Below are 22,582 nucleotides of genomic sequence, written 5' to 3' on the forward strand. Positions count from 1 at the left end.
TTGCACACCCCCTACCGGGGGTGTGCCCGCAACCAAGGTATTAATATATGCCCTTGATCGGAATCGAACCTGGGACTTTTCAGTCCACAGACTGACGCTCTACCACTGAGCCAAACCGGTTTCGGCAACTTATCATCTTATTTAAAATATTAACTATTGTAATTGTAGAAAAAAAGCAAGTGCTTGTTTTGCAATCTATACTTCTTCCAGAAATCTCAGTCCAATTCAGATTTCTAGCTTGCTAAAATTTTAATGTAATTTGAATCACTTGGAAACTAAACTACCTTGCTCATGTTTTTTGCTATTTTGTTTTTTAATTGTTTAGAAAAATGTTTCCACATATAAGCTTTATATGCTTAATCAGTGACCATCATTCATTTATGTATTTCAGTGCATGGGAGACATATACAGTAAGTCAGGGAAGGGAGTTTAAAAACAGAAAAATGCATCCTTTCGTATCTTTTCCCAAAGAGGTTAATAGAAAATTCTCTTGTTAATACAAATTTATTTTAATAATTTAGAAAACATCTTATGATAAGCTTCAGTTAGAAAAGTAACTACTGTTACGATCATAACAATTCAAGATACTTGAAAAGTAAACTTAACCAAGTGTTACACACACAGCCTTAGCCTAAGGTCCCCTCACTGATCTGCTTATGAGGCAGCAAGCTCCGACCTATGTTTATTTGCAGCTGGCTCTGTCGCTTGTGCAGCAGGGAAACTATGAAAGCCACTCGGAGAATGAGTGTCTATTTTGTTCTGTCATCTTACACTTTGTGTCGTGTTGAAGCCCTCAGAGACCATTCTTGTGCCATAGCAACACCTGCTGGGAGAGGGCAGTTGAAGCAGCTGCAACTGCTGCCTGCCACACGTGGCCTCCTGGCTGCAGGGCACTGCATGTCCCCAGCTTCTGCACTGAACCCTCCAGGGATGCTGCACGCCAGGACTCCGCCTCTCCCCATATGGTTCAGATAAGGAACAGTACCTTGTAATAAGATTTTCCACAACTCTTTAAAAATAAGCATTGTGTATGTAATGCATGCTTGCATGTACATTTCCCTGAGGATTTCCAAAGGCAAGTGCAGTATTTTAAACACCTCTTTGTTTTTAAACTTGCTTTCTTTCTGCTCTATTCCTAGATTTGTAAAACATTGTCGACCTTGTTTTATTAGCCCCTCCTGATTTATTGTGGATGAAACAGTAAAAAACAATAATAAAAGTGTTTCAGTGCAAAAAAAAGGGGGGGGGCACTTTTTATTTACAGAATGTAATAGATCTTTTTATGCTTGTTCATATCATGGACAAAAATATCAGGCTTATCATCTGGTGTGAGGAGGTTTTAAAATAAGTGCTTGTTTCCTATATAATTTATTCACAAGTCTGTAGTTAATATAAGCCTTGGAATGTGGGTCCATGTGGACATTCTGTTGTAGAGATTTTTCTTTACTGTAAATAAAAGAAAGCTACAGCATGGGAAAATTATGCAGGACTACTAAACATTTCACAATATTTTACCTCCTTGTATCATTCCTGTGACTAAATTAAAATCTAGTAGAAATACTAACTTATAAAAATCTAGTTGGGTGTTTTTTTAAAAACAATAAAAAGAAAGAATTTGTATAAAAATTATTTTGAAGTTCATATAATTTATAATTAAGCTTTAAGTAATCAAGAGGTGACTATTAACCAAGTTTTCCTTTTAAGTATATTTTATTGATTTTTTACAAGAGAGGAAGGAGAGGGATAGAAAGTTAGAAACATTGATCAACTGCCTCCTGCGTGCTCCCTACTGGGGCTGTGCCCCAACCAAGGTACATGCCCTTGACTGGAATCGAACCTGGGCTCCTTCAGTCCACAGGCTGAGGCTCTATCCACTGAGTAAAACTGGTTTTGGCCATCAATATTTTTCTTACTTTGGTTATTTAGAAACCTTGATTGATGCCCCATAAATCAATCAAAACTTTATTAAGCACCTCTAAAATACTTAAGTTGTCACTTAAAAGTATTTGGAGACCTACTGAGGAAATAGATAAAACCCAGTGCTAGCCTCAAGACATGTTAGTTACATATGTCACTAAATGTGCCATAGCAACACCTCCTGGGAGAGGGCAGTTGAAGAGTGCACATTTTATCTTGACATGTATAGAATAAATCAGATATGCTGTATCCAAAGACTTGGAAAATGAATAAAAGATACAGAAACCTGGCAGACTTAAGACAACAGAAGACTTACGTTGGGCCTTAAAACTGGGGGATTATTGGGTGGGCATTGTGAGGACAGAGTTACTCCTGGACAGAAGTGAGGGAGGTGAGGAGTTGTGTATGAGTTCAGTGTGTTAAGTGGACTAGTGGCCTGCCAAAATTAATAAAGAGCTTTTCCAGAAGCACTATGCCTTAATAATAGGTGATAGCTAAGCTGGAAAAAAAAAAGACTCAGGGATTTAAACCATCCTGTAAACTGGGGAGTTACTGAAAATATTTGAATGCTAGTAAGGCAGGTTTTTAAAAAAAAATAATAATTCAGGAATGGTCAGATTTTTTAGAAGGAGAAAAAGACATTCCTGAATTAAATTTCATTAATCCACTTATAAGTAGGAAGGAAATGCAGAAGGAGATATAGCAATGCAATATATTATTATATTAACTCAGGTTCAGGAAAGTTCTGCTTTTTATAAAATAACATTGGGAACCATTTTCAGAGAAAGGAGCTGTAGAATGCTGTTGCCTTTTATCGAACATTGCTCATTACCAGTCATGGTTTCTAAAAGGAAAGAAATATCAGCAACTCAATAAGTGAGGAGACTTAGCTAGTTCGGTTTCCTTGTCACCTTGAATTAAGGACACTTTACCATTAGACACATAACTATTAAGAGATTAAAATATTTAGGTAATTTGGATTGGAATTGATTTAAAACTAAAAATAATGATCAGATTTGTCTTATATTTGTCAAATATCAGATTAATATTTCTCAAAGGCCACAAAGTATTACATTCTTATAAGTTTCATGTTTTAACACAATTATTCCCAATCTTAGTGATGTGTTCAAATCAGCTGTGAGGTACATGATGATCAGAATTTTCCCAATATTGAAAGGAAGAGAAATGAGTGACATTCCAACAAGCATGTTGACAATTCCACTTAACAAATGGCTTACCTTGCTTATCTCATAGTCCTTAATGAGAAGTCTTTACTCATGTGCGATTAATAGTTGTGGAAATTACAAACTATTAATTTCTTAACTTCCATGTAAAGTTTTGTGATTTTTTTCAAAACCTCAAACTCTGAATGTATTCATGTGCATGCCTCATGCTTACAAATCTAATGGGTAACAAGTTAGCAAAACAGAGGTTGAGAAGCATTGCCTCAGACACAGCAAAAGCACTGAGGTGTGATAGAATATTTTTTTCTTTAATACTGTGTGGTCTGAAATAAGCATGTTGCTAACCTTGGCGTTTTAAGCAGTAGATCACCGGAAATAAAACTCACTTCACATCTATAGATCTGGACAGCATGAGAATCCTTGAATCCAACCCATAGGGAAATCTATCATAAACAGACGTTTTTATTGAAGTCTAGTTAATTTATGCTTTAAATACAATTTATACATTATATTCTAGACCATCCATGTGCATTAATAACTACAAGAGGCCCAGTGCATGGAATTCGTGCAAGAATTCCCCCTGCCTGCCAGCACCAGCTTTCCTCTGGCACCTGGGACCCAGGCTTCCCTCGCAGCCCTGGCTTCGTCCAGAAGGTCATTAGGAAGGATACCAAGTGTAATTATCATATTATACTTTTATTCTTATAGATTTATCAAAATTAAAAAGTATGCCAAAACCGGTTTGACTCAGTGGATAGAGCATCAGCCTGCGGACTGAAGGGTCCCTGGTTCGATTCTGGTCAAGGGCACGGTACCGTGGTCGTGAGCACATCCTCAAGTGGGGGGTGTGCAGGAGGCAGCTGATCGATCTTTCTCTCTCATAGATGTTACTGACTCTCTATCTCTCTCCCTTCCTCTCTGTAAAAATTCAATAAAATAAAGGGGGGGAAAAGTGTAATTAATTCAGTGTTATACTTATTTGGGGATTCTAGAAAATGTATGTCTACTTGTCCTTGGAGAGACAACTCTATTTATTACTTAGTTTATTATGATTTTATAATAAAGTAAGTATATACTTTGTTTAAACTATAGTACACTATAAATATTTACATATTTTAAATAAGTAAGTCATTAACAAGCGTGCTCTGATGTCTTTCCTTCAGACAACATGATATTTTTCCATAGAGTTCAGGATAGCTAGTTTTCCCCTGCATTCTTTTAAGCAAGAAAAATAAGCCAGTCATTTTCCTAGTCAAGACTAAAGATTAAATTTCCTTATCAATGAAAAAATGAAAAATTTCATTTTCTATATTTGCTTTATTTTATGATACAATGGAACAGTTAACAGAATACCAGTTTGCCTAAATTATTTGTCTATTTCTTTATGTTTGGAATAATAAACTTTGGTGTCATATGTTTTTGAAGTTTATCTGATTATAACTTCTCCAACAGTAGCAATGCAGAAAAGAGAAATCAAAGGGTAGCCTTATATATATCAGAAGTTGTGTCCCTGTGTTTCATTAGGAGGAACTGTTTCTAGCCAGTACATGATGAATGAATGTGACTCTCACAAGGTTCAGACATCTCAAATTGTTCTACTTAATTTGATGTTTTCATTGTGAGATTCAATATTTAAAAATTCATTAATGAGAGAAAAGGCATACCAAACATAACAAAAGAAATGGCATGTTCTTGAATTGGCTCTTTTCTCTGACTTTTTATTTATTTATTTATTTATTTTTTATTGCAGCTTATCTATCCAAATCTTTAAATGCAAGAGAAAGTAAAGGAAAACTGTAAAAAAAGATCCCTTTTATGAGTCTCTTAGCTCTCACATACATCCTCACATATATCAAGGTCTACTGCATCCAAAATCTATACTAACAATATATTTTGCAGAAGATTCTGGCATTTGTATGGGCTTATAATTGTATAATTACTACATTTATTGTTATTTATCACTTCTGTTATAAAATGTTTATGATTTTTATCTATTACGTTTATTCCTATTACATTTATAGTTGTTTATCTTCTTACCTCCTTACCTTTCTCTCTGTTTCTACTCCACTTCCTTCATCAATTATTTTGTGGCTTCCTAGATTGTGCCAAGTAGGAAAGCAGGCGTCAGATTTCAGAGATAACATAAAACACTCTGTGATTTCAAGGAGCTATCTCGTCAGAGATATAAACATGGGAGAAAATATAGGGCAAAGCCACAAATACAGGTTAAAAGGGTCTACAATGTCCTACGCGGTCCAGCAGAGTGAACAACCACCTCAGCCCATAAGTAGATAAATTTATCTTTGAATTTAGTAATATTTTATCTAAATCTCAACACCTGGGGCAGGCAAGGAGTGCTAGAGTATATGCTGAACAGAGAAAAAACTGCTTATTGAAGAGCACTGAAGTTCACTGGCTGGTGAAACCACATGTGAATGAGTGTTATAGGAGTGTTATAGAGGAGCGTTTCTCAGACAATGTTGTCTAGGACACCATGTTCAAAGTGATACATTTGTGTTATTAAAAAGTGAAGTTTTCATCGGATGAGCATTGAAAAACAGGTTGCATTAACATTTTAATGCAAATATGTTATATGCATTGTGCATATTATAAAAGAATGAAAAATATAGGAAATATTCAGAGAAAATTAAATTATCAATAATCTCACACTCAGAGAGAATTATTGTTAGTATTTTGGAGTATTTTTTTTTTTCTGGGCTTCCTTTTCCTCTAGATTTTTCCTCTTCTGTGACTCTGGGCCAACTGCTTGCTGTCTTTAATTGTACATTTGCTGTAAACATTTTTGCTGAGTTTCTACTATGTGTAAGTTAGAGTGCTGAATGCTAACAATATAAAGATGAATCATATTATTATATACCCTCTCCTTTAAGACAATCGCTGTTAACATTCATTAGCATGAGACTTTATATTTATAAAGATGTGACACTACTGTTTACACTTTTTAGTACCATGTTTTACTCATTTATTAATAGTTCTTATAGCTGTTCATACTATTTACTAGTTTCTTGATAAATATTGGTCTATTATGTCTTCATTAAAATATTGTATCATATTTTATTGTGTGGTAGTACCACTATTTACTTAACACATCCATCAGACTGTTCTCAATTTATTTATTTTTTTAGTAAAGCAGGATTAGTATTAACACTCTTGTTGAGGTTTGTAGTTTTCATAGTGACATGAACAAAATAGCATTTATTATAATAAACTTTATGACTAAATAACAGGAAGCCTGGATGAATTAGACTGGTGACAAAGAGGCCAATTAGGACATTGTCACAAGAAGAGACTATGACGACTTCTACCAAGAAATCTACCTACAACCATGAAATAGGCAGACATGGGATATTTTTTTGATAGAGAAAGAAAAGTGGTTGATAGGAAGTGGTGAGCAAAAATAAATGGTAAAACAAAGGAAATGTTATGGTCTTTATCTGAATAAGTGTGTTGATAATTACCTACCAACTATGTCAAGAAGTAAATGGTGCCTAGGTTTGGAGATTTGAAAGGCTTTAGAGTATAAAAATGCTATGCTGTAGTAATAAATTGGAAGGTTCTTGGGCTAATGTTGGAATTCATATTATTAACATATAAAATATATAAATTTGTGAGAACAAACTAGATCTCATAACAGAAAAAATATAGTAATAATTAAGAGGGTTGAATATAGAATTGTAGAGAATGGAATATTTAATGTGGATATTGAGAGAAAAGCACTAAAAGAACTTTAGAAGTCATAAACTTTCTTGGCCAAGAAAGTTGTGGAGAAAATATTAACTCCAATTTCAAGATTTAAAAAGCCTCATGGAAGATAAAGAAAATAAACTATATTTTAATTAGATTTTGCTATTTAGCAAAAACTAGGCTAATTTATGTAAAATTTGTTTTCAAGTTACTTAGATTAAAACTGAGGTTTACATTTCTGTAATTTTGAATACATAGGAGAAAACTTTATCTAAATAAATGCATAACAAACAAATGTTTAAAAGGAGTTTCTTAACTATTTAGCATGATAAATTTATAAAACATACTTAGTCAAGGGTTTATGTAGTATTTAGAATGGCCTAATGCCGTGGTTGGCAAAATGAGGCTCGCTAGCCACATGCAGTTCTTTGGCCCGTTGAGTGTGGCTCTTCTATAAAATACCACAGCCTGGAAGAGTCTATTTTGAAGAAGTGGCGTTAGAAGAAGTTTAAGTTTTAAAAATTTGGCTTTCAAAAGAAATCTTCTTCGTTGTACTGTTGATATTTGGTTCTATTGGCTGACCACTGGCCTAATGTAATAAGATCTTTGAATATCCATTTTGTTAAGGTAGAAAATAAACACTTTCATTTAGCAGTACTTCTATAATTAAATTTTTATTGTTTGTTTTTATTGTCAACAGTTAAAAATTTTGGAGCTAATAAAGTGCAAATTTTTAGTTTCAAAAGTGAAGAAATTAGTACTCAGAGTGGTTAAACTTGGCCTATGTCATTTGGCTTGATTTTGGAAGAAATGACACTCCATTAAATAATCCCTTAATTTATCACTTATTTTCATTTATTTCACATAGATTTATCAAAATTTGTCCATTGACTTTGGTAGATCTTAAAAGCAGTTTGGCTTTATATTTTGTGAAACATTCTATTATAGTTAGACATAAAAATATAAGGTAGAAATAGATGTATAATATAAAATAGGTAAGGTAATTTGAAAAATATGTGTCAATATCACTCTCACATTTCTACCTTCTCACTTTTTATTGATCCTGGACTAATGATCAAGAGATGGGCAGGGGCAATTAGTCCAATTTGTCCATCGGAGCAGAGCAGTTGTGAACAGGACTCCAGTGCTAAGGCAGATTATTCATTTCAGACACCACGGTTTACTGGAACCTGCTTCAGGTGTCAGGTGTCTACACTGTTCACTTGTTATAAGTTGGCCTCAGTTTGAATTTTTTTCAAAGTATTCATCTTCTCATCTTGATTCTTAGAATTATCAAAGGAATTAACTGAAAATGTAAAAAAAAAAGTGTCTATTACAAAGTAGGAACATCATTAATGTTGAATGCTGAGATATTGTTATTGTCCTTTGTGGTTTCTCATGCAGGGTGTGTAAACACTGAGGTTTCTTTTTGATCCTATTGTTAGAAGAGAATTGCATCATTTCTTTTGGTTTACTAAAGGAATAATTTAACAAAATCACTTAATTGTTTATATTTACAAGAATAATTTATTAAATTAAATTATTTAATCATATATTATTTTAAATGCAACCATAAAACATATGCTTTGTTAATGGCAATTCTTAGTCTGTATATATCTATTCTAAGAAGATCATGATTAATGTTTTAATGTTCCATATTTTCTGATTTCCATTATTAACTACTTTTTTATTTTACTTCTTTTTTAAGATAAGAAGTAAATGAAGGAAGTAAGTGAAAAAATTATGCACAAAGATACTTAAGTAGCAAGATAATAAATTATCATATCACTTTGATGTGAATTTATTTTCTGTGTGAGAAAGACATTTCCACATTAGTTGAAGTATAATTTTTAAATTATGTTTGCTTTTGTTCTTGGGCGTTGGAGCACAGTGATGCTAGAAGGGAAAATGAAATCTTTGCCTTTTTACCCCAATGCAATTCTCTCCAAAGGAAGCATATTACATTTATCAGAAGGATAGAATTATTCATATATTTATGTTTATTTTTATTCTGGCATTTAATTTATCCCATGCTTTTTGATAGAAGTTTTATTGCAAGAATACATTTGAATTCATATACATTGCAAAAGTCTTCCAATAGAACAGGTGATTTTATTTGTGAGTGAGCTCCGTAGGCAGTACTTTCCTCTCGTTAGTTCATGTTGTATCCTAAACCATAACATATTTATCCTGGGGCAATAAAGCTAAGATCCACAAAAATCAACCTAATTTTCTCATAAATATCTTCAGTAAAATCAGAAATTAGCATAACTTCAAAAATTGCAATTCTTATATTATTAAAATTTACTTTTGAAAATATACCTAAAATTAATATTACCAAAATAGTGGCAACAGTGTGACAAACTACAGTGATCTCAAGGTGTCTTAAAATGAAAGTATATGAGGAAATTCAAATCTCAAAAATATTAGAAATTCAAAAGAGAAAAATACAGTGGATTTGCAGTGTGGTATTGTAGTGAATTGTTCCATCTCATGTCCATAAGGGAAAAAGCAAACCTTAAACCTTAGCAATTTGGCAAGGTTTTCTAAACCAGTCAAAACTTTTAATTGTATAACAAAGATTCTTCTTTTCCCTTTCCTACTACTTGTGTTTACTGTGCCTGCTAAATTACAATATACCATACCCTTTCTTATACCATCCTTGGGTAAGAGATAACATCATAGGAAAACTGAAAACGTGAAACCTCAGAAGGCAGGATCATTCTTTTGTGAAATACAAATGTTAAGTGCCCAATTAATGGTTGATAATGACAAGTCATTGAATAGATTTTTCTTATGTTGACCATTTTAAGCATAACTTAATGCTTTATTTATTTTGCTACTGTTGGAAGACCTCACTCAAGAGAGTTCTATAAAAACAAATCAGAATAATGTCAACTGATGGTGTTTACCACCTATTCCAAAGATTTCTGTAATGTTTGTCATCTGAATTGTCACACATCTTCAACCAGCAGAAATTGTTTTCTTATGATTTTCTGTGTTTGAATATGCTTTACCAGTTTATACTAACCTTGAAAAATTTTCTTTTTCCCATTTCAAGTTCCACCCAATCTGACTGTTCCACAGGAAAAATCACCTTTGGTCACCAGAGAAGGAGACACAATAGAACTACAGTGTCAAGTAACTGGAAAACCTAAACCCATCATCCTTTGGTCTAGAGCGGATAAAGAAGTTGCAATGCCTGATGGGTCAATGCAAATGGAGAGTTATGATGGAACACTGAGGATTGTGAATGTATCTAGGGAAATGTCAGGAATGTACAGATGTCAGACCAGCCAATACAATGGATTTAATGTGAAACCAAGAGAAGCTTTGGTGCAGCTCATTGTTCAGTGTAAGTACAATTTTTTATGTTTCTATTGGGAGGCAAGGCAACAAATGTAATCTTCTACTAGTAAAAATTCAGTGATTGTTGGAATTGGTTCAAAATAAAATATTTATGCATTATTGCTACCAAATTTAAACTATAATTTTTATTAAGTCTACCTATTACCTCAGTTACTACAACTAATAGATAAGAATTGTATTAGTGTGTATGTGTGTATGTGGTGATTATAATGATTTTATGTGGTTGGTTAATGCCAAAAAATCAACAAACCTAATAGTTAGAAACTGACCATGCATACTGAAATGAAGACTGCAAGTACCGGTAATTGCTACTTCAAATTATAATACTCTTGTTTTCTCAGTTCATGTTTCTGCTTCAGGCAATTGTGTGCTCTTTGCCCAAATTATTCACTTATTTCAAGGCATCCCTTTGTTTAAATTGTGCAGACCTAATCATTGAAATCCCTTTGTTTAAATTGTGCAGACCTAATCATTGAAATGCTATATTTGCATATTTGAAGTTGTAAGTGTAGATTGCATAAGTATCTAATAATATTGAGATCATTCAGGCAGATATTTTGTGCTGAAATTTTGCTTGCCTTTCTTAACAGGTATTATTTAACTGTGTGATTTGAGGATAGATTTTAACTATTTTTTAATGAAATCACTCTAATAGTTCTAACAAAAATATTATAGACTTTATGTGCTTTGTATTTGTTTTTAGTATTAAAGTTCCTAAAAAGAATAAGGATGTCCAACTGTTGATGGATTATTAGAGGATACCCAAAAATTTTGGTGGCAAGTGGTGTGGATAAAGCTGAAAGAGAAAAAGCAAACTGAACCCAGTCTGTTCAAACTCCAGTAGTGCTGCTATAAATTTTAATTGATGAACTATTTGTTAAGTACATAGTGGCAAAGTCCTCATGAAAATAATGAATTAGATGAAATTGTGCACTTCAATAAATAACAATGTTGGTTTCTTTCTGTGGTTCTTCTGTAACTCAGAAAATGGAAGGGAAAAAAAAAAGGATTTATTCCAAATATGACTATTTTTATATTAGACTTGAGGACATTGACAGATTGAATTAACTGGCTTTAAATTTAAAAGAAAACTATGATACATCTACACAATGAGATACTATGCTGCTTTAAGAAAGAAAGAATTCTTACCATTTGCAGCAGAATGGATGGAACTGGAGAACATTATGCTAAGTGAAATAAGCCAGTCAGTGAAAGTTAAATACCACATGATCTCACTCATTTATGGATAATAAATAAGATTATTACCTGATGAATAAAAAGATATATACAGAGGCAGAGAATCATCGAACAGACTGTTAAATTATAGCAGGATGGCTGGGAGGGAGGGGGAGGTAAGAGATCAACCAAAGGACTTACATGCATTCATATAAGCACAAGCAATGGGCGCAAGACAATGGGGGACTAGAGCATGTATGGGAGTGGAGTGGGGAGAAAATGGGGAGATATGGACACATGTAATACCTTAATCAATAAAAAAAAAATTGAAAAAAAGAATAATTGAAATATGTTTTGGACTGATAACAGCAAATGCATTTATGTATGAGGTAGGTGAGTGGCATATGAGGAGCAAGGTTCTAAAGCTGTCTAACCCTTCCCTTTTCCTATTTTGTAGAAACTCCTATAAATAAGCAAACTTATTTGTCAAGTACCTTGGCTGATTTCCAATTGATTGTTATTTTTTTATCCAAATATTGCGGCTTTTTTACCCCAAATTCCCTTGGGATGTGGGGCAGGTTTCATTTAGCAAATCACTATTTCTTTTTCCCTCACTGGCTAGCCTTAATACTCATGCATCAAGTTCATGGATAGGAGAAAAAGAATTATAAAAAAAGAAACCTTGCCTCAATTATCTAAAAATAAGTCACACCCTCAACTGACCATAGAGAAATAGATAGAATTTTGGAAACTTTATTCTTCTTGGTAATCACAGGATTTTGTGTTCCCTCCAGAGTTATTAAGAACACTTCAGTGTTTCTAAAGCTATTAGGGAAATTAGTTTTCACTCTGCACACACCTCTCTTTTCAAAGACTGACAGAAATAAAAGTTGTGGAACCCAGTGGCTTGGGAGAATTTAGAATTAAAGATTCAAGAACCAGGATCTCTAATTTCCATAAAATATACAAATATCCCAAATTCTATTGGAGTGTTAAATTCCCTTTTTCTCTTTTTCTTCTTAGTAAGTCCCATGGAAAATGTTAAGTTCAGCTCAAGATTTTAAAGTTCAGTAGAAGAAGACACTATATACTGGCACAATTGTCTCTAGTATAACAAAGATGTAATTAACCAAAAGGCATCAATAGACAAAGTCTACTTCATTTAATGTAGGTAATAGGATCTGTATCCTAAATGATACATAGGTAGGTAGGTAGATAGATAGATAGATAGATAGAGAGATAGATAGATAGATAGATTATAGATATGATATAAATAATAGAATAGTCCATTTATTTTCCTGTTCAAAACCTCCTAATGAGATTTGTTCTTAGCTAATGTTGTATTAAAATTATAAAGCAATCATTTTATTAAAATTGTAAATATTATATTTTGTCTTCATTCTCTTCTTAAAATGTATAGAAAATGAAGCAATTGAAAAATAGCTAGAGGTATTTTATACCATTTTATAACCTCTTCAGAAAGTTTTATCACCAAAATGAAATATTTAAATTATTAAATGCTTGTTCACACTGTTCATTTTTATAAAGCAGAAGATATGCTTATTGTCCTAATACTTGTTGATTTTTTTATATTTATATTTGTATTATATACATTTATTTATAATCATGTATATTATAATTTTAATTTCATAAACTATATTATTTTATTTTTAGTAAAATCTATCCTTTACAGTATTTTACCTCAAAGCACTAGTAAAATTTTTTAATAAAGAGTATAATTTACTTTCTTTGAAAATCAGTTGAAAAAGATATATATATATATATATATATATATATATATACATATAGCATAATGTCACTTTCATTGTTAAAGCTTTATTATATACTAGAGGCCAAGTGCATGAAATTCGTGCACAGGGTATGTGTCCCTCAGCCCAACCTGCACCCTCTCCAGTCAGGTACCTTTCGAGGGATGACCATTTAGGCAGAATCCAGGTAGGATCAGGCCTAAATGGGCAGTCGGACATACTTCTCATAATCCAAGACTGCTGGCTCCAACTGCTCGCCTGCCTACCTTCCTGATTGCCCCTAACTGCTTCTGCCTGCCAGCCTGATCACCCCCTAAACACTCCCCTGACAGTCTGATTGATGCCTAACTGCTCCCCTGCCAGCCTATTTGCCTTTAACTGCTCTCCCCTGCAGGCCTGGGTCCCTCCAGCCCCCAACCTCCCTTCCCAGCAGGCCTGATTGGGCACAACTGCCCTCCTTTGCAGACCTGGTCCCTCCCAACTACCTGCCCCAATTGGCCAACTTGTCACTGCCATCTTGTGTACACATAGGGGCATCCATCTTTGACCACATGAGGGCAGCCATCTTATGTGTTGGAGTGATGGTCAATTTGCATTTACTCTTTTATTAGATAGGATAGAGGCCTTTTGCATGGGTGAGGGCCAGCTGGTTTGCCCTGAAGGGAGTCCTGGATCAGGGTGGGGGTTCCCTTGGGGTGTGGGGCAGCCTGGGTGAGGGGCCTTTGGTGGCTTGCAGCTGACCATGCCCCCCCAGCACCCCAAGCAGAGGCCCTGGTATCTGGGATTTATTTATCTTCTATAATTAAAACTTTGTAGCTTTGAGTGGAGGCCTGGGCTTGCCAGGGTGTGCAGAAAGCTAGGCAACTCAAGCTTTCTGCTCTCTCCAGTTCCATGGCTACTGCCATTTTTGTTGGAATTCATTTATCTTCTATAACTGAAACTTTGTAGCTTTGAGTGTAGGCCTGGGCCGGCCAGGGAGGCAGGGAAGCTTGGCTTCCTCGATTGCTAGGGAAATCCAAGCCTTCTGCTTGATGAAGCTCCATGGCAACAACTATCTTGATTGGATTGATTTGCATACTCACTCTTGATTGGCTGATGGGTGGCTTGTGAGTATGGCAGAAGTATGGTCAATTTGCATATTACTATTTTATTAGATAGGATATGAACATTTTTGTCACCTACAATTAAAGATAAAATATTTCTGTTATGAGATATAAAATACAGATTAAAAATCAAATAGTGATTATAGTGTTCAATTGTATTAAGTAAAATACTTTCAGCCATCTCCAAATGAGATTTCATGCCCCACTTACAACTTTTTATTTTCCAAATGAACTCTCATGAAAGAACTAATCAAGGCTATTGATAAGCCCATGTTCTTTACTTTTTACTAAAGCAAGACCAAATTGGATGAAGATTAGGGAACTGTACATCAGGACTTTATTGCTTACTCTGTCTCAAGAAATCTAGTGATGAATGCACACTAATTTATTTCAATCAAAATGAGTGTTCAACAAAAGCAGACTATCATAAGCCTTATTTTTAAAAAGTATTAAAATCAGATTTGGATGAATGGTAACATACATGCTCATTATTTTAGATAAATTAATGAATAATTTTCTATAGTGTCCAGATATATAGAATGACTGTATTGAACAAATATAACTACTTTTTGGATTTTTAAGAAAGAAAATTGCTCTAAAAATATCAGTGTAGCTAGAGATTAATCAAAAGTTATAAAAGAGACAAGGTAGCTATTGAGAAAATAGGAAATAAGGGAACAATTTGTCATATTCATACAAAAATATATTAAAGGCTATCCAAAGAAATTTATAAGTGAATGGACAAGAATTTCATTTATTAGCAGAACAATAACATGACTTTCAGGTCAGTAGCCTGGAAAGCCCTACTTGTGCAGAAGTACTTCCTATTCTCCATAGTAATTCAGCCCATTCTTTCTCAGCCTCACAATCAGGGTAATTAGGTTTTACCTCTTAAGCCAAATTCCTCTTAAGTTGTGATTAAGTTCCACCTCTTCAGAAATCTATTGGTGACTGAGAAGTGCTCTTCTTGATAGTTCTGTCCATATTCGTGTCTTGTCTGCACTACACATTGTAGAACTTCAAAGTAGACTTCATTTTGAATATTCATGTTAGGTGATACACTTCTTTCAAAATCATTGGTTATTATTTCACTGTTGCCATCCTCAAAATTATCTTGAAATTTTGCCTATGAAGTTCATTTAAGTTGTACAAATACTTTTAATAATTGTATAGTTTTCACACCAAGCTTTTATCTAATAGGATTTACTTTTTTCTCCAAAATGATCTGAATCTGACAGATTTTTGTTTACACCCATAACAAAAATTCATGTTCAAAATTATGAAACTTATACTTGAGGTTATTCAAAAGACTAATTCAGAAACATAAATGGTTTAAGTTCAAGGTTATTTTAACATAAAAAGTTAATGACTGCATTATGAGTCTTTAGTCAATGCCTTTATCAGGATGATAATTTTGAAGACAGCATTTATTTAAAGCATATTGTTTAACCCAGAGTATCCTAGCTTTTGTTATCCATTACTATTGTTAAAAGATAAACTAGGTATATTAAAAGTTTTAAGAGAAAAAAATCCTTTCTAATTGGTAGCACCAAATTTTAAGTGTACCCATAGAAGCTTTGGGAGAGTTTTTTATAGAGAAAAGGCAGAAGCAAAGGAAGGAGATTATGAATTGACTATAATTTAAAGTCTAAGTGGCAATTTATGATTAGTTGTTCTTAGGTTTTAATTTTATAACTTTGAGGCATTTGCATGTCAAGAGTTTGGTTTGCTTAGATAGTCTCCAACAGTACTATAGCCACCTTAGTTTAATGGCCTCCTTGCTTAATTAATTTAATACTCTGTATGTAGCCCTTGGCAAATATCTTAATATCTCTAAACTTTAGTTTTCCTGTTTCAAAAAAAAATTGTTTCCTATTTTCAAGTAGTATTTATTTAAAATAAATTTGTGCCAGATTGGCTTAGCTCAGTGGTTGAGCATCTACCTATGAACCAAGAAGTCAAGGTTCAATTCTTGGCCAAGGCATATGCCTGGAATACAGGCACAATCCCCAGTGTGGAGCTTGCAGGAGGCAGCCAATCAATGATTCTCTCTTATCGATGTTTCTATCTCTCTCTCCTCTCCTTTCCTCTCTGAAATCAATAAAATATATATTAAAATAAATAAATAAATAAGATACATTTTCAAAGTCACTAGATGTTATGTTTATCATATCAAGCAAAATGGAAATCATTATAATTATCATTTTATTTATATAGATTCTGCTATATTTTAATGTAAGGAACCCATCTTCTTGCTGGTGAATCATTATTCCAATACCCTCTTTACTGTTGTTTTTTTTATTTTATTTTTTTGTTTTGTTTTGTTTTGTTTTGTTTGGTAAAGATTGTTGATCCATTCCTACTATAATTTAAATTCTTTATGAGCCAAAGCTACTATTACATTTCTAGCACTACAACATTTGTCAGATTGATAGATTCTCAATTAACTGACCCATTTTCAGGGTTTCAGCATTGAGGAGAAACTTAAAGCTAAAACTTACTTGGCAAGAAATTAGTAATTTTATTTTATCACTAGAGGCCCAGTGCGTGAAATTTGTGCTTAGGTAGGGTCCCTAGGCCTGGCTGGAGATCAGGGCCCCCACTGGCACCCACCATGGCTGACCTGAGGCCTGTGGGCTGGGGGCAGTTCCTGCTTTGGGTGTCTTTCCCCTGGTGGTCAGTGTGCATCATAGTGACTGGTCATTCCACATGTCATTCAGCAGTTCAGTCAATTTGCATATTAGGCTTTTATTAGATAGGATTGCAAAGCTTTGTAATATACTTGACTAGAATGTAGGTTGATGAAAGCTGTTAAGTTTACTCAAAAATAATATTTTAAGCATTCACTGTTCATATATTAACATTAATGAATATTAACTAGAATTCAGCATTTATTGCAGTTTCTTTATTTAAATTAAATGGCCCAGCCCCATTATTTTGTTGTTTGCAGAAGTTATTAGAACATAAATCAACTGAACCCTGAAGCAGTGTTAATATTTTGAAAATATTAATATTATTTTCTCCCTTCTGACCTCCCCTTCCTCCAAAGAGTTAAGATCTTTTCTTTAAACAATTATTCTTATAAGATGGTATATATTATGAGCTTTATAAATAAACTTTGGAATTTTTATTTCAAGTGAATCAGACATATAAATATTATCTTACCTCATTTTCCAGCAATTTAATGAGGAAACATAATGAAGCCACTTGAAAGCAGATCTGTTTAAACATTTAACTTTTATATTTCTTCTGAAATAATTGAAAATTTAATTTCCCAGTTATATTTGTCATTTTATAGAACATCTTTGGGATAAATTTACGACAGCTAAGCTGTTCCTGCAACCCTGGGCTATGTCCTTTCTCCCTGATTTTTCACTCTCCCAGAGAACATAGCAGGATAGAGAACCATCTAAGAAAATTGTCAAAGAAAATAGAAAATTTCCATTTCTAAAAACCTTTCTGGTGTATAACACAGACAGGATATCATTATTGAGCAAATGAACCCAGATTGACTTGAAAGATCTGTTCATCAGATATATGGATCATGTAAAGAAAATGAATGTACTTTTTTCCTGCTTCTATCTCTGTTGCTTTCATAATGCAGATACAACCATAGTTTAATGTTTCGAAAAAAATTATTCATTGAAAGTTTTATTTTTAGCATCTATGCAGAGAAATGGGAGAGGGCCAGCTGGTTTTAACAAATTGATTAAAAGAGTTGAAAACTTAACCAAGCCAATCCTCTGCTTATTGATGTTGTCATCTAAGTACTTCTGCCCCGCTCTGTTGTACAGAAATAAATTCAGCCCTAGGGGATTTGGCTCAGTGGATAGAGCATCAGCCTGAGGATTGAAGGGTCTCAGGTTTGATTCTGGTCAAGGGCATGTACCCTGGTTGCGGGCACATCCCTAGTAGGGGGTGTGCAGGAGTCAGCTGATCAGATTTTTTCTCATTGATATTTCTGGCTCTTTATCCCTGTCCCTTCCTCTGTAAAAAATCAATAAAGTATATATTAAAAAATAAATAAATTCAAGTGCATGATTATAGCATTTCTATAATAATAAAAACAATATTTCCCCTTGAAACCTTTAGTTATATAATCAAATTAAATGTATTTTGAATGAAGAAAGCTTATGCAGCCAAAACCAGTTTGGCTCAGTGGATAGAGCAGCGGTCTGCAGACTGGAAGGTCCTGGGTTGGATTCCAGTCAAGGGCATGTGCCTTGGTTGCGGGCACATACCCAGTAAGGGCTGTGCAGGAGGCAGCTGATCACTGATTCTCTCTCATTGATGTTTCTAACTCTCTATCCCTCTCTCTTCCTCTTTGTAAAAAAAATCAATAAAATATATTTATTTTAAAAAAGAAAGCTTATGCAGCCTCTTTTCCTAAGGTGTTTTTCTTTCCTAATTTCTTTCTCACTTTATGGAAAAACATTCTTTAAAAGAGGTAAACATAAACATGTAAATATAAAAATTATTTTTTAAAATATAAAAATTCTATGCCTTGTTAAACTTTTTTAGTTAAAGAGGGATTTATCTCTAAATCAAAAATAAATGCATTCTTCTCATATATGGAATTGAATCATTTCCTGAATACTGTACTCTTTTTCTATTAAAAAATAATAAACCATTAAAAATAATCACATATAGAGGTTTACAGTACTACTAGAGGCACAGTGCTCAAAATTCATGCATAGGTGTCGTCCCTAGACCTGGCGAGTGATTAATGCACAAGCGTTTGGCATGGAAAAGCACTTGGACCACCAGGCTCCCACGTACCCCTCCACCTGAGTCACAGTGCCGAGTCTCCACACGGAGATGCGGTGAGCTCTGCTGGATGCTGCGGAGTGGGGGCGCAACATGGGCCCAGCGGCCCTGCTCAGAAACCAGGCAGGCAGCTTGCTCTCTCCCTGCTGGCCTTGCAGACTGGCTCCTGTGTGAATAGACAGGGTGCCTGGCCGCCCCCTGAGGTACTGGTGGCTGTGGCCAGGCTCGCCCAGTAAAGGCTGCGCTAGTATGGGGCAGGCTCCTTGGGGGCACCTGGCATCTGAGCATGGGGCTTTCTCCGGCTCGTGAGCTTTAGTGTCCTAAAGGAGGGTAGCAGGGAAAGTGGGATTGAGCTTGGTGGACACCCCGCATTCTCACTGTTCCCATCACCCCCATCTCTAGGTAGCCTGCAAGAGGTCACAATCCCCCACCCACATGCTGTGGGAAGTTGGTCACCACCACCCACCCACTACCCCTTGTTCCTATCTCAACCCAGGACCTGACCCTGATTGAGCAATCAGAGCCTGCCGGCCAGGGGGAGAGACTCAGGAGATTGGCCACTGGCCCTGAGTAGGGAGCTGTCCCTCAGCACCCCCCTTGGAAATGGGCCACATCCACCACCCCAACTCCCAGTTCCCCATCCCAGCCTGGGGCCTGGCCCTAATCAGGCACTAAGGGCCTGGAGGGACTGTGAGGTTGGCCTGCAGGCTCCATCTGGCAATTGAGGCCTGCAGGCTGGGGTCAACTCTTGTACTGAGCATCTGCCTCCTGATGGCCTGTGCATGTCATAGTGTCTGGTTGTTCAGGCCATTCCTTCTTAAAGGTCACTTAGGCTTTTATATACACTGAGTGGCCAGATTATTATGATCTCTGAACGAATAATAATCTGGCCACTCAGTGTACATTCGATATAATAAAAGGATACTATGCAAATTGTCTCCATGACCAGGATTTCGACCAGCAGGCAGGCCGGCCAACCGCCCATGTCCTCTCCTCCTGGCCAGGCTGGCCGGACCTCACCCCTGCAAAACACACACACACACACACACACACACACACACACACTGAGTGGCCAGATTATTATGCATTCAGAGATCATAATAATCTGTCCACTCAGTTATTTCATGAATATACCTATAATTCTATCAATTTATGTTAAATATACTACCAGTAGAATGCTTGGTACAGAAGAAGATACAAAATGTTTAGAAGAGTGGGTCTGTGGTTAAGAAAATAATGCAGTTCAGAAGTTAGGTAGCAATGTAAGAAATCAAATATCATAAAGGAACTTCAGTCAATGACTGAGAAAACCAAATCACAAGGTGAGAAATCAGACCACTCTTGGGAAAGAAGCACTTGACTTCCTGTTTCTCAGGCTGGATATACACATCTACCAGTGTCTAATTTACCTGCAAGCATTGATTATATAAAATTCTATCTTATTGTTAGCAATTACATCTTCATTGATTTTATTTTATATTTAATACAAGCCATAGATTTTTGTTTTTCCTATATTGTTATAGATTTTATTATATTATAGTGTGTTAATACATTTTAACCTGGTAGTGAACTCCTCTCTAACTTACTGGAGGGTCTTCCTAAGTTTAACTACATTCAAACTCATGGGCCTACAATAGGCACATGTGGCATCAAATCCATTTAAATATAAGAGACGGGAACCACAGATTGACAGCTTGCCTCCCACTCCCACTCCTGGGGACACTTGAAAATTCTGAAAGCATTTGTGATTATCATAATGGGAGGAGGAGAGGCGCTACTGGCTTCCAGTGTGTAGAGGCCAGTGATGCTGCTAAATATCCCAAATGGATAGGACAAACTCCCCCCAAATCTTATTCTGCCAAAAATGTAATTTTATTTATATATAAATATAAATATAAATATACATATACATATACATATACATATACATATACATATACATATAAATATAAGTATTGTGTGTGTGTGTGTGTGTGTGTGTATTTGATGTTTTGACCTACTAATTTTAGGGTATTAGAGACATCCTTGGTCTTTAATTTTGAGACATCAATATTGATGACCCTACTGCCATGTCATAACAATAAAAATGTCTCAAGACACTACCAAATGTCCCCCAATAGGCAAAATTATACCCGATTAAGAATCACTGCCTAGATAATGACTTAGAAGATCTACATAACTTGGGGATGGGAACTTCTGCCCCAGAGGAACCAGTGTTTCTTGCAATCAACATATAGGTATAACTTTCAGATTCATTAAAGTTAAAGAGTCACTATACTAAGCTCAAAGCTATGGCTTCCTATCACATATTAACACTCCTCTCAATCCAGAAGCAATTTAATATAGAAAAGTTGTCTAAAATCAGAGTTGAAATTCTTCCCTTGAGAGCAGGGCCAGAGCTTTAAAAGGTCTAATTCTCATGCAGAAGGAAAAAATAGATGTAATTATCTTTTCAATGTATCTACTCTCTTTACTCTTTAAAACTCTCTTAGTAATTCTTTTGCTACAATAGTTTCTTCATTTGATCATAATCATTACAGTGTGTGTTAAATAAGTATGTTTTCAACTTTTAAACTTGAAAGTTGAGTTATGTGAACTGCTATGCTCATATTTTATTTTTATATTATCATTTTAAAATTTAATTTATTTTATTGAAAATTTAAATGTTGACATAATTGCAGGTGCCCCTTCCCCCCCACCCTTTGCCACTTCCACCAACACCCCTTTCCCACCCCTTGGCATTCACCAAACTATTGCCCCTGGCCATGGAATATACATATATGTTCTTCAGCTAATACCTTCACCTTCTTTCTCCAGAACTCCCATCACCCTCCCTCCTGACACCCACCAGTCTATTCCATGTATCCATGCTTCCAGTTCCATTTTGTCCATCAGTTTATTTTTTATTAGGTCCCACATATTAGTGAGATCATATGGTATTTGTCTTTGTCTGACTGGCTTTGTATCTGGGTTTTATGGGAGGTTACCATGTTTCATGCTATTCTCTTACTCAATACTCTCAATGCTTGCCAATATAGTGACTTAAGCTATCAATGCTGTGCAGATCTTCACACTTGTATCTGAGACATTTAGCTGACTTTTGTAAAGTTTCCACTTATTTTTCTGCTGAATTCTAAAATCTAATATAACTAAAATTAAACTTAGAGCAATTCTCCTTAATAATTTTTCTCATCATTTTTCCCCTGTTTGAGTTTTCTGTACCAGTTAAAAATATTTTTATCCCCTCTCTTACCAAGATTAGAGTAACCGTCCTATCTTTTCCCTTTCCCCAAATGCATTTAAAATTAAAATATTGAAGAAAAACAAAAATGTTGCTTATGTTGAAGATGGCATAATAGATAAATGTGATACTCACATTCTCCCACAACCACATGAAAATTACAACTAAATTATAGAACAATAATCATTCAGACATGCCTTAAATCTAGCTGAACAGATGTCTTAAAACTAAGGTTATAAAGAAGCCACATCAAGACGAGATGAAGAGATGTAAAACAGCTAGGTATCAATGTTTAAAAAGTAAAAATGTTTCCCTTAAGATGGGGGAGAAAAACAAGGATATCTGCTTTTG

The 22,582-nt window shown here is 34.8% G+C and overlaps 1 protein-coding gene across 1 annotated transcript in view; it reads left to right on the forward strand.

Annotated features, from left to right (window-relative positions):
- The window catches only part of MDGA2 (MAM domain containing glycosylphosphatidylinositol anchor 2), an 865,861-nt gene that overhangs the window by 632,740 nt on the left and 210,539 nt on the right, over positions 1-22,582 (forward strand). Inside the window, exon 8 of the mRNA XM_036457944.2 lies at positions 9,868-10,161. Coding sequence (XP_036313837.1) covers positions 9,868-10,161 — 294 coding nt within the window. The remainder of the gene's footprint in view (positions 1-9,867; positions 10,162-22,582) is intronic.

The sequence above is a fragment of the Pipistrellus kuhlii genome, unplaced genomic scaffold, assembly GCF_014108245.1.
Source record: "Pipistrellus kuhlii isolate mPipKuh1 unplaced genomic scaffold, mPipKuh1.p scaffold_m20_p_1, whole genome shotgun sequence".
NCBI lineage: Eukaryota > Metazoa > Chordata > Mammalia > Chiroptera > Vespertilionidae > Pipistrellus > Pipistrellus kuhlii.